Source organism: Tarenaya hassleriana, unplaced genomic scaffold (genome assembly GCF_000463585.1).
Source record: "Tarenaya hassleriana unplaced genomic scaffold, ASM46358v1 Cleome105, whole genome shotgun sequence".
In the NCBI taxonomy this organism is placed as follows: Eukaryota; Viridiplantae; Streptophyta; class Magnoliopsida; order Brassicales; family Cleomaceae; genus Tarenaya; species Tarenaya hassleriana.
Genome location: NW_010960741.1, coordinates 283925 through 297905, shown reverse-complemented (window position 1 = coordinate 297905; position 13981 = coordinate 283925). Strand labels below are relative to the sequence as shown.

At 37.9% G+C, this 13981-nt stretch overlaps 1 protein-coding gene across 1 annotated transcript; it reads left to right on the top strand.

Moving 5' to 3' along the window:
* The first annotated feature begins 7968 nt into the window (after window positions 1-7968).
* LOC104804991 (peroxidase 64-like) lies at window positions 7969-9373 on the top strand. The gene is made up of 4 exons (XM_010529381.2): window positions 7969-8267; window positions 8347-8539; window positions 8634-8795; window positions 8879-9373. Exons 1-4 carry the CDS (start codon window positions 8058-8060, stop codon window positions 9274-9276), a joined length of 963 nt encoding a protein of 320 aa, XP_010527683.1. The 5' UTR covers window positions 7969-8057; the 3' UTR covers window positions 9277-9373.
* The last annotated feature ends 4608 nt before the right edge of the window (window positions 9374-13981 follow it).

Sequence of the window (13981 nt, the reverse complement as noted above, 5' to 3'; positions counted from 1 at the left end):
CCAGAGCGTAACCCCAGAAGGATTTAGGAAGATCGACCTAACTCATCATAGACCGTACCATATCTAATAAGGTTCGGTTCCTCCTCTCGGACACGCCATTCCACTTTGGCGTTTCAGGTGGAGTCAGCTGTGAGACAATCCCACAATCTGCCAGATAGTCAGTGAACTCTTGGCTCATATACTCGCCACCTCGATCAGATCGAAGCAACTTGATCGTCTTGCCAAGTTGGTTTTGTACCTCGTTTCTGAAAATCTTGATCAATTCAAGTATTTCAAATTTATGTCTCATCAAGTAGACATAACCGTACCTACTGAAATCATCAGTAAACGTAACGAAGTACAGATAACCTTCTCTAGTGGGTGAGCTCGACCGCATACATCAGTATGTATGAGTTCTAGCAACTCTATAGCCCTTTCTCCTTTTCTAGAAAAAGTAGTTTTTATCATCTTGCCCATCAAACAAGAATCGCACGATTCAATTGATTCATAATCAAAAGAATCAAGAAGTCCATCAGAATGAAGCTTCGCTATGTGTTGCTCATTGATGTGACCAAGTCGACAATGCCAGAGATAGGTCGAGTTTAAGTTGTTCGGCTTAAATCGCTTGGTACTAACGTTATAGATCGAACTGTGTCCAGACGGTTTATCATCCAAAATATAAAGGCCATTAAATAGGTAACCATTACCATAAAATAAAGCGCCTCTATAAATAGATAAATCTTTGTTCTCAATGACAAAACGAAAACCATCAGAATCCAAACATGAAATCGAAATAATATTCTTACTAATGGCAAGTACAAAATAACAATCATGTAATTCTAACACAAGTCCAGAAGGTAAAGTAAGATCATAAGTCCCGACGGTCAACGCAACAACTCTTGCTCCATTCTCGACGCGGAGATCCACTTCTCCTTTCGCTAGCTGCCTACTTCTTCTCAGGCCCTACACATTTCCACAAATGTGTGAGGCACATGCGGTATCTAATACCCATGATGTAGAAGTAAAGAAATTAGCCTCTATGACGAAGATACCTGAAGATGAAGCTTCTGCAAGCTTCTTCTTCTTCGGATCTTCCAGGTAGAGTTTGCAGTTTCTACGCCAATGCCCAATAGCATGGCAAAAATGGCACTCTCCCTTCTCAGCCTTAGACTTAGGTTCGGCGACAATAATTGTCGTTTTGCCCTTGCCTTTCTTGCTCTTGGAACGCTTCCTTTTGTTGGAACTCTTTCCAACCGCTAGGACACTCTTCTCGACTTTGATGTTCTGCTCGACCGATCGCAACATCCCATATAGCTCGGTCAAGTCCTTCTCCATCCCATGCATGTTATAGTTCATGACAAACTAGTCAAAACTATCCGGCAGGGATTGAAGAACTAGGTCTACTGCCAATTCACGACTAACTTCCAACCCTACTTTGTCAAGATCCTCTAGATAACCCTTCATCCTGAGGATATGAGTACTCACGGGTGAACCATTGGTCATCTTACAGTTGACCAGGTTCTTAAGGACGTTAAATCGTTCGACCCTTGCCTGTTCCTCGAACATAGTCCTGAGAGGCTCAATCATCTCGAAGGCATCAGTTCCTTCGAGTTGTTTCTGCAACTCAGCCGACATAGATCCGAGCATCAGGCAGGTCACGTCCAGGTTGTCATTAATGTGCTTCTGGTAAGCATCTTTGACAGCCCTGGGCGCATTGGTCGCTGGTTCATCCTCAGGAACGGCTTCTTCCAGCATGTAGAGCTTCTGCTCATGCCTGAGAATAATTCTCAGGTTGTGGTACCAGTCGATAAAGTTTTCACCAGTGAGTCTCTCCCGATCCAGGATGGATCACATGGAGAGATTAGCCAGATTATCTGCAGCAGTCATATTCTACAGAAAAAGACAAACAAACAGACAGAAAAACATGCAAGTCGCTTAGTACACATTCTATCACAGATAATAGATGCAATATGACAGGTTCCCACTAAGAAAAACACCCTCAATGAGTTTTTAAGTGAGGTAGGATCCATATTTCACATGTTTTTGAGTCAGCTAGGGCATGACGCTCAAAACCATGCTATTTATGTACACAACGCATTGTCAATCATATCATATATGATTCCTAAATGAGTATGGGATAGTGATACACTATCACTGTATGTTCTTCATCCCATCCTTACTATTAGGTCCAAGTCCGACTTGATAACCCAATTCAAGCTCAACCATATTCGAGCTATGAGAATCACGATTTCTCCATACTGCCTCACCAAGATAGTCAGGCACACTCAGCTAAGGCATGACCCGTAACCATGACGATCGAGGCCTTGACAGTTGCTCTACTAATGGGCAGTAATAGCTTGAGATTGATCATGAGGAAAAAGACAGGATTTTGGACTTGAGAAGTGTTTGTGGTCCAGTCCGGAGCTGACCAGATTTCTGGTCCGCCGGACTGACCTCAGTCAGCTTCTCTGGTCCGCCTTCTGCCAATTTTCGAGAAACTTCTGAGCTTGGTCCAGAGCTGACCAAGTTTGATCAGCCCCGGACCAACTCAGTTTGTCTCTCCTGCTCTGAGCTGACCTGGAATCGGAGTCAGTTCAAAAACTGAGCTTGGTCCGGGGCTGACCAAACTTGGTCAGCTCCGGACCAACTCGGTCTGTTCCTTCGCTCCGAGCTGACCAAGGAGAAAACAGAGCGCAGTCCAACTGGGCTTGGTCTGGGGCTGATCAGACTTGGTCAGCTCCGGACCAACTCAGTCCGTTTCTTTTGGACTGCCTGACCTGAAAAACCTTTTTCATGCTCGTTTCGGCGAAATCTCAACTCCTTTCTTCAGATTCATTACATATAAGTCCATCCCTAGTGGTGTGTGATCATGTAGGTCCATTCTAAGTGGTAGTGACTTCGAGAACCTTTTCTGAACTACAAGTCATGGTTAGCCTCTAGCAAGACGCCATGACCACCCACTTAGAATTGAGTTAGAGGTGATCTAACCAAGGCATTAACCGCTCAAGTTCTAATCCTATGTCTCACGATATCATAATTGAACAAGGGCATGGTTTGAGCCACCCTTCAAGTTCAACCGCTTTCTCGTCTTGGCAAATTGACTAATAAAATAGATGCAACTTCATCTATAGTGTGGCTACGCATTTTTTATAGTCCGACTTCCACGAGAGGACCCAGCGATATCTCTCATGTTAAGGAGGTGACAAGTCCCATATTACATGTCTATTATCTCCATATGATTCGTGAACGTATCTGATCAACACCGTTATAATCATCCAGTTAAAGACGACGTTTGACGCAGTCAAGACACGCCACTCCTCATATCAGATACTCTAGATATCTCAGTATGAGGATCCAAGAACGAACCGATGTATGAGATTCAAGTCATGACTCTGTCCATGTGACAATCTCATGCGGGTCATCCAGTCACTCGTTCTCAACGAGTACCCATGATTGTGATCTGCATCCAATGCATCGATCACACCTCATGCTAGTCTTAATTCATCATTGTTCCCACAACGATAACTGACCAGGGAGTTTAGAATCATTCTCTAATGATTCAAGGATACCGAAATATAACAAACATGCCAATCATATAACGAAAAGTAATGTATTCATAAATCAATGAATCAATACAAAGTCGAAATATCATATCACGGATCATCTTAGAGCATTACAACCAACAGCGGGGTGTCAAACATTCCTAGAGGAAAACTGTGAGAAATCATCAACACAAACATATACGTACCTTTTTCCACCGATGTTCTCAATCTGGATTGGTCTCATTTGTTCCAAGATCTGTGATGTACAGATTTCTTGAACCCTGACTTGTTTAGCATGTTGAGATAACTCCGAAAGACCTTGAACGATATCTGGCCTAGACAATGTCACCAATGCACGAGTGTTTATGTGTCCCAATCGTCAGTGCCACAGATCTAAAGTCGTATCTTTTGCTTTGAAGCACTCTTGTTCCTTGATATTCTCATTTATCCAGGTATAAGAGTTACTTGAGGTCTTTCTCCCTGTGAGAATACACTCATTGGTTTGATTAGAAACAAAACATGCATTTTTGGTGAACTTTACCTTCAGCCCATCGTCACACAATTGACTAATGCTGATCACATTTGCTCTCAACCCTTGTACAACATTCACATCCTTCAGTTTTGGAAGTCCACTGACATTCAATGTCCCCTTACCTAAGATCTTTCCCTTTTTTCCATCGCCAAAGGTTACACTTCCTCCTTTTGTATTTTGAACAAAGTTCGAGAGAATCACATGATTTCCTGTCATATACCTAGAACATTCACTATCAAAATACCAATGATCATTAGTGTTTACCTGTTGAGATGTATAAGCAACATTACAGTGCAATAAATGCTTTCGTACCCAACATTGTCTGACTTGACCAGTGAGAGAATAGTGAGACTTACCTGACCTGAAGCGATAAAGATAGCAGTTCCTATGAATATGCCCACGTCTACCACAGTTGTAACATCTCCGAGTTTCAGTCCAAGAGGATCACATATCCTCCTTGATTCTTGGAGTTCGTCGAGGAAATTGTTGTACCTCACCTAGCTTTGGGCATTGTTATAACTCATCAGAAAGTTGTCCTCCACATACAAACATCCTGTCAATTTTGCTTGCCTCTCCAGAATACCCTAACCCAGTGTGGTTTGAGCTTTGTCTTCCTTGACTTAGAATGAAATCCAGTTTCTTTGTCCTATTTCCAAGCATATGCAGATTCTTCTGAGTTTCTTTGAGTTCTGACTCAAGTCTATTCTTCTCCTTAACAAGATTCATGTTGATGTCGTACATCTTCATCAAGTCATCATAAACATCATCAATCTTCAGATCAGCCTCCAGGTCTTCTGTCATCATAACATCATGCTCATCGATTATTCCGATAAATGCCACATAGTTGTTCAGGGCTTCCTTATCATCTTCCGACTCCGATTCTGAATCTTCATGATTAATTAATGATATCCCTTTCACCGAGGTTGTGCACTCATTCTTGGTGTGTCCAAAGCCTTTGCACTCATAGCATTGTACTTCTTTCAGGGTTTTGATCATTGCTTCCCTTTTAATGACCGATGGACATTCAACTTTCCAATGTCCATAACCTTTGCACTCCATACATTTTCCTCCTGATTTTCCTTCTATCCTCTGTGTACTGTTAGGTCTTCGTTTGAAGAGCTTCATCTTTTTAACAATCAGCGACATGTCTTCCTCAAGCTTATTTCTGGGTTCAGATTTCGGAACATGAAATGCAACTGGCTGTTTACGAGATGTTCCTGACTGAGTCTCATACATACTCAGTTCCAGTTTATGTGTCGCGAACACCCCTACAGTTTCTTTGAAACTAACTGTATCAGTATCATAAAATGTCTGAAAAGAGGTTTTCTGAGATAAGAACCTGATGGGTAAATTCGCTAGGAGTTTCTTCACTAGTTTTTTGTCAGAGTATGTTGTGCCAAGTGCCCCTGCCTCATTCGCCATATCACTCAGTTTACCACTGAATTCTTTGACAGTTTCATGCTCTTCCATTCTGAGTTGATTGAACTGCGCCTTTAACATGTCTCTTGTGGTGCGTTTCACATTTTTTGTTCCTTCATGAATTAATTCCAGCATGTTCCAAGCTTCTTTTGCAGTTTTGCACCCCTGAATTTGCTTAAACTCATCTGAAACAACAGTGTTGAAGATTATAGTCAGAGCTTTTGCGTTGAGTGTTGACGCCTTTTTCTCAATGGGGGTCCACTGAGAACTAGGCTTGATAACTTCCATCCCATCATCTCCAATGACTTTCGGAAAATCTCATCCTTCTTCTACAGCCATCCACGCATCTTCATCAAGGCCTCTAATAAGATTCATGACTTTCACCTTCCAGTAATCATAGTTACTTGAATCCAACAATTGTACCTTCACTAGCGGTTGAAATTCCTTGGATGTCTGCATTGTGCGTCTCTTATCCTGCACCGATATGCGAGAAAATTATCCTACGACCGGTGACCGGACTCTGATACCACTTGAAATAACTGACGCACTCAGATATCACTCAAAATCAATTCTTTTCATTCAAGGAAATCTGACTACTACAACATAGAGATAGTTGCAGTAAAACCCAGACGCACCACACTCCTCCTGAGTGTTAGCCCTCCTATGACACGATATCTATTGATTCAACACACAACCCGTGTGAATCCCCACTCTCACGTTCTGGGTTTGTTCAGATTACTGTTGTGAACTCCCCCTCAGAACAATCTCACTCACCAGAAATAAAAACGTAAAGAACAAAAACTCTTATACTCTCTGAATGATAATCTCTTAAGCTCTGTATTTTTCCAACCTCCTTCATGCTCCTTTTATATGCACACATCCAGATCTACTCAGATTCATCCTTATCTTTTATGTGATTTGTCTTTATCTCTTCAAGCTTTTGGTAGTTATCTTTTTCATCTGCAATTTAGATTCTCTCCAAATATCTCCACAATAAATCTAACTACCTGCAAAAAACGATACAAATTTTTTTAAACCAATCTACAAAACAATAATAAAAACTTTTTAATGATACAATTTTTTTTAAACAAATCTACAAAACAATGTTGAATGGGAACAATACTTTGATATTATATTAGAACTATACCTCGAATTTTATTTGATTACTGAGAAAATTCCAAACGGTCCATAAAATGTTAAAAAATGACTAGTAAAAAAATATAAAAATTTCTAAATGTAGAAATTAGTACGCAAATATAAACATTTTCATGTCTTCAATTCTTTCTAAACAAATTATATATACACGAGTTTAACAAATGAACTTATATTTGCAAAAACTATAATTTTAATCTATAGTCATTTTAAGATGAACAAAAATATGAATTATTAAACTACCCAACTTTATGAATTATATAAAATAAAGATCGAGAAGAATTCTTAAATAGTATATTCAAAAACTATAATCATAATTATGAATTTGATAATAAAAAAACCATGTTAATACTCGAAGATATAAAAATGTCGACGCGTAATAAAAAAATTAAAATAAAAAATAGAAAATAGATACGCATGTATGTATATATAATCATAATTATGGATATTGTTATGGGAAGACAAAGAGGTCGCTGCCTACTTTATTTTCCATCATATGAAAAACCGATGACGACAAGTTATTCTATCGTAATTTTTAATAGGCCGAAAAGTTAAGTAATTTTCATATAAATGTATAATATATTTTTCTCGACAGAATATATAATTTAGAATAAAGTCAATCATTGTACCATACGATCAAGATTTTAAAATTTTAAAATATAAAATGTGATTACATATATTATTTTTACTTCTAAAATTACTTTCTCTTCTAACATCAAATAGCCACTTTCAATGCTTTTAAAAATTAGCAAACTATTTGTAGCTTAAAATCACGAGTCACGAGTACTATTGCAACTATATACAATTATAACAGATATAAAACAATTAAAAAGTTGACATTTTGGGAAACCGTGTTTCAATTCGGTTATTTTTAGATTTTACTATATCGGGTTGTGAAAATTATATTTATTCGATTTTATTTTATTTTTTGGTTTAATTTAGATTCATTCTATTTGATTCGAGATTGATTAGAAAAGAATATTTATTTTTTAAAAATATTTTCTCCGTTCATATTAATTGATGTGAAGTGGGAGAATTCACATTGATAGATAGATTTGTAGGAAAAAGTTTCATTTGATATATGGCGGTCAAAATTTTGATAATCTAAATATTTTTTGTCGTCTAAATTTTAATATAATATAACAAAAAAATAGTATTAGCCCGCCAACTTTGTAGTAAACTTTTTTTTATGGTACCAAGTAGACAAAGTTTGAATAATAAATACAATTCTTTTTCTGTTTATTTCCTTGTCGCTATCCAAGATTCTTAAAAATTAGATGCTTCAACTCTACTCCACTAACCACAAATCATGCCTCCATGACCTAATCTGCTTATCCCCCAAAGTAACAACTCCTTTCCCTATTGCATATATAAGCAAACAAACCCCCTTTCACTCTCAAATCACAAGGAATCTATTCATCATCACATTCAAAATGCATACAAGCTTGCTCATGAAGAGCACTCTGTTCATCATATTATTAGCAGTTGCTTTCAATGTTGAGGCACTTGACCCTCACTACTATGACCACACATGCCCCCATGCAGAACTCATTGTCACCAATGCAGTCAAGAAGGCCATGTCAAATGACAAAACTGTCCCCGCTGCTCTTCTTAGGATGCATTTCCATGACTGCTTTGTCAGGGTAAGTAACTGGCTGTGTCTTGACAATGTATATGGACGTGATTGCTCAAGATTTCTTTGTTTGTTTTCCCGCCGAATAGGGGTGTGATGGGTCTGTGCTGCTGGACTCCAAGGGAAAGAACAAAGCCGAGAAAGACGGGCCTCCGAACATCTCGTTGCACGCATTTTACGTGATCGACAATGCCAAGAAGGCACTGGAAGAGCAATGCCCGGGCGTCGTGTCTTGCGCTGATATTCTCGCACTTGCTGCGAGAGATGCCGTCGTTCTCGTCAGTCTTTCGAAACCCTTGATAATATACGTATATTCCTTTCTCATAATTTGTAACTAATGTATGTGTGTGCAATTGTAATCAATGTAATGTTATAGTCAGGGGGCCAACATGGGAGGTGCCCAAAGGAAGAAAAGATGGAAGAGTATCGAAAGCAATAGAGACGAGACAGTTACCAGCTCCCACTTTCAACATTTCTCAATTACAACAAAGTTTTGGCCAGAGAGGACTCTCCGTGCAGGATCTTGTTGCTCTCTCCGGTAACATGCACAAGTGTATATATATCCATATATATATATGCGCAATCGATGATGTGTGCTTACTAATTCGGCGAACATTTTAGGAGGGCATACACTGGGATTCGCCCACTGCTCATCCTTCCAGAACAGGATCCACAATTTCAACACCAAAAAGGACATCGACCCGACACTGAGCCCTTCGTTCGCTGCGAGCCTGAGGAACGTTTGTCCGGCGCGCAACACGGCCAAGAACGCGGGTTCTACCATGGACTCCACGACCACGTCGTTCGATAACGTGTATTTCAAGATGCTCCTTCAAGGGAAGTCCCTGTTCTCTTCGGACCAAGCGCTTCTCACTGCTTCCTACACCAAGAAAGTTGTCTCAAAATACGCCACGTCCAAGGAAGAGTTCGACAAGGCCTTTGTGAAGTCGATGATCAAGATGGGTAGTATCAGTGGTAACGACAATGAGGTGAGACTGCATTGCAGCAGGGTTCGGTAGATATATATATGCTTGGTCTTTGAAGAAATGGCGTTGTTTGGCGTTGTGAAGCTAATTATTTTGTGATTTTGTGAGTGATGTCCCTCCAAAAGAAGAAGGGTGTGAGTGAGTTGCTTTTTAGTTCTTGTAATTTCATTTTCTCCTCCTATTCGCACCAATAAAATAAAAATATTAAAAAAATTCGAATAATGTATCATGCTATTATATACAAATTCAATGAATCTCGTCCGGCAATGCTAAATACTCTGTCATTCTGTTAACATTTTTTTTTAATGCAAAAAAATAGACCGTTAACAAATTGAAATTGACAGACCATCTCACAATTTTGGAAGGCACTTTTCAATATATATATATATATATAATATTTAGATACATTAATATTGATTGATTTTTATAATTTTTTAATCTGCTAACGATATCATCATAAATCATTTTCATTATTTAGTTTCAATGAGTTTTTAAATAAAATAAAAAATTCAAAAATATTTAATAGTTTTAAAAATATACTAATCTACACTAACGGCTAATTATCATTTGTCTAGCCCTTTTATACATGATGGAATTGCTATCCGATGATCATACCCTATCTAGAGAGCCAAATGGGTGAACGCAATCTATTTTTTGGTCCAACCCATTTGAGTCCGAAAAATTAACGGGTTGGACTGAGTCGACCCAATAATAATAATAATAATAGGTTGGCATGAATCGATTAATTAAACCCGTTTAAATCCATTTAACCCATTTATATACCACTTATATGTTGGGGTTTCCTGGGATCTCATAAACGAATCCTATTCCTAAGAGATCAGTTCTAGGGTTTACGCAGCGGATGTAAAACAAAAATTTTGATAAAACCCTAAAACCTAACATGCATGATCTTGTAGAAACGATAGAACGCTTACCTCAATCGATCCGGGGCCTGTATCAATTGATATGTTCGTCCGATCACTGTAGGCAGGAAGAATAGGAAGAATACCTCGCCCTCTACATGTATCCACACCTCGGGATGGATTCCAATCTTTGGAACTTGTCTGCTAGGACTTGAATCTTCTATTCGATGATGTGCTTTGAGAAAGAGAGATTAAGATCACTTCTTCAACCCTCTAGACTCTCCAAAAAGGTGTGAAGAAGTTCTCTTTTTCGGCTCCTTAGTGTTAGGGTTATTAATCTCCTCTTACTCAAGTGATTAACCCTAATTCCGGATTTTAAAATTAAATCCGAAACCCAGACCGAACGGACTGCTTAGTAGTCCGTTCAGTCTGGACACTTGGTCCGTTCGAACCAATCATATAACTAGGTCCGTTCGGTCTGACGGGTCAGTCCGTTCGGTCCAACACTTGGTCCGGTCCAACACTTGGTCCGTTCGGACTGGACTCTCTAGTCCGTTCGGTCCAACAATTTGGTCCATTCGGACTAGATGCTCCGGTCCGTTCGGTCCACTCCTGGACCGAACGGTCCAGACCTCTTGTCCAGATTTCTCGACGTTTTCTCGTGCATTTGTCCTTCCCTGCGTGTATGACCCTGTAGGCTCATTCGATATAGCAGTATAACCCGAAATCTCTATTCCGGATATACAAGTCATAGGCGGTCTCTAGCAAGACACTATGACTACCTATCTCGAATAGAGTTTGTTCGTGATCTTACGAACGCCGGTGATGATTCCGGTTGATGATCCTTTTGTATCACGATATCATATGTCGAATATAAGGCATGGACAAGCCACCTTATCTGATTCGACTGCTTTCTCGTTCACTGAGTTCGACTGTCTGAAATAGACGACGTTCGTCTATAGTGCGGCCACACATTTCTACAGTCTCGCTCACACGAGGGGCCCAGTGATATCTCTCTCTTTTATGAGAGGTACAAATCTCGTCTTGACTATCTACAATCCAACACATGATTCGTTTCGTACCTGATACACGCCTTTATAGTCCTCCTGTTACGCAGGACGTTTGACGTAATCAAAGCACGCAACTCCTCATGTTGGATTCCGTAGATATCTCAGGTCTTAGGATCCAATCATGGAATCGCCATATGAAATTCCAGTCATGACGCTAGTCCATGTGACAATCTCATGCGGGTCAATCCAGTATTCCGTTCTCCAATGAATACCTATGATTGTGATCGTATCCAATACCTATGATCATCTATATGATCATCAATCACACATCATACTAGTCTTATTATGTCATCATTCTCATAATGACACAAGACTAGGGAGTTTAGTATCATTAATAATGATACATGGATTTCATAATACATCTAGTATACAAGAACATGTAATGAATCAAATACTCTCATAAAACCTGTGGAAAGTATCAATACATCAAATGTATCAATTACATCATAGAGCACTAAACCAACATTATATACATGTATAGTTATAAGTATGTATATAAAACAAGAGTAACCATTTGAGTATTCGACTTTATAAAAATATATATTAATCGGTTATTTTATTATATTCGGTTTCGTTATTTATTAGAAAATATATATATTTTCTATCAAAAAATCTATTTTTTGGATATCAGGTTTTCGAGTTTTTTTGGTTCGGTTCGCAAACGGTATCAAATTTTTCGGTTCGATTCGAAAACGATACCGATTTTTCAAGGATCGAGTTTTGCGTACATATTATATATTTTTGTGTATGTACATATATACATAGATACATGTATATATATTATTATTTCTATATCTTTGTATAAGTAGTGGAGTTAATATTCACTATAAAAAAACTGAGTTTTGCAACGCAATAATTTCATTGCAAACAGTCATATTTCGTTGTAAATGAAGGTTTGCAATGAAATCACGACGAATTTTTTTGTGTTGCTAATTCATCATTGCAAATGATAAATCGTTACTTATCGTTGCAAATTACAACGAAATAGCAACGACAACAATTTCGTTGTAAAGTTTGCAAATAAATTACAATGCTTCATATTTCACTGCAATTTGTAACAAAAATGTTTTCATTGCAAGAGCGTTGCTTTGTTAGCAACGCAATTTCGTTGGTAGTGGCAACGTTTTAGAGATGAAATAATTTTGTTACAAATGTGCAATGTGTAGCAACGAAACTAATTTCGTTGCAAATAGCAATGCAAAGCAACGCTTGTAATGTTGCAAAATATTTTTAATTTTTTAAATTTCTGCATTTTTGCAACGAAATTTTATTGTAAAACATATATAGTAACGCTATTAGCAGCGAAATATTTCGTTGCAATATCTCCATAGCAACGCTATTTGCAACGAAATATTTGGTTGCAAACTAGAGTAATAAAATTAAAAAATATTGAAGATCAAAATCATTCAAATTAATATCAGTGCCATCATCGATCATCATCATCATCGGGAGGATCATTATTTCTACCACTATCCCCTGCACCACCGGTGTTGATATTCCCGATGTTTTGATCAACCAAAAGTTCGAGGTAGTTTTGTCATTGTTTCAACTCGTCATATTCTGCTCGCGATACAAAGTTGTTTTGCACCTGTTGCTCTAATTCTTGAAGTCGTCATTGAAGTGTGACAATCTCCTGAACAACTGGTGCTTCTCCTTCTCCGGCGACGGTGTTGATGATATCTTGTTTAAGCGACCCAAGTCCATATATGCAACAGTATTTGTTCGACTTGATGGTTTGTATTCAAATGACAAAGTTATTATATCTTTTATAACTAAATACAAACTCAGAATTAAAATATATATAATATTATTTATAATATATTTACTTGGACGTATAACTCATCGATTTGTTGTTGTGACAATTGCGTTGAACGCAATCGCTTGAGATTTTTCAAGCATTGTTTGCTATGACAGATAACATATATATCTATAAGATTTTATAAAAATTTAATGGATATGTATATATGTATATTTGTGAATTAAAATATACTTATCGCTTCTTCGATCTCGGTAATCAGATTTTTGGCGTTGTCGTCGATGATGCTACCATCTTTTCTAATATGTGTTACTTTTAATACATTCAGAAGCGATGGTTGTTTTCCACACGTTTTGGCCTACAATGAAAATATTTATAAGATAAACAGGTTCTTATATGTGTATTATATATTGTATATTTGAAAAAAATATATATTTACCAATGCATGCATGACCTGACTAAATGGTTTTTGTCCCGATGTATGCTTACTTGGACCGGTGTCGGGAGCTACGTCTGTTTTTCTACTTTGGATTGCCTTTTTACTTCTCTCAATGTTGATGGGATCTTCCCAGAATTCCACCATCTGGGCTCAGACCCCGCTTTCAATGTTCTTCGGCGGAGAACGATCTTGCTTCATTTGTCAATACTGTTTATACCTATTAACTTTTGATTTGAGAAGGTCCATAACACATTTTTTCCATGCCTCATAGACTTTTGAGGTATGGACTTCATCTCAATATCAAGATTGCTAAAATTTTTTATTGAAAATGTTAACGAAACGATTAAATATGAAATGTAAATTTAAAAAATAAATTTAAAGTTAATTCAACTTACTACGAAACTAGCAAACCAGTGTTGCCTAGTGGTTTCTGGTAATCTGAACCAATTCATCCAAGGTCTAGTGAAATTACTCTCTATAAAACTCGAGACGGAATTATTAACCTCTGATCGATATTAAACCTAAAAATTAACAATTAATTAATCTTTAATAAATTTGAATATAAAATTGAAAAAACAAAATTAACCAAAAAAATTACCATAATGCTCTA

Bases quoted from the DNA above. Each gene is read 5' to 3' on its own strand.
- LOC104804991 (XM_010529381.2), top strand. From the start codon at position 8,058: ATGCATACAAGCTTGCTCATGAAGAGCACTCTGTTCATCATATTATTA. The intron at 8,268-8,346 runs GTAAGTAACTGG...CCCGCCGAATAG, and splicing joins TCCATGACTGCTTTGTCAGG to GGGTGTGATGGGTCTGTGCT. The intron at 8,796-8,878 runs GTAACATGCACA...CGAACATTTTAG, and splicing joins GGATCTTGTTGCTCTCTCCG to GAGGGCATACACTGGGATTC.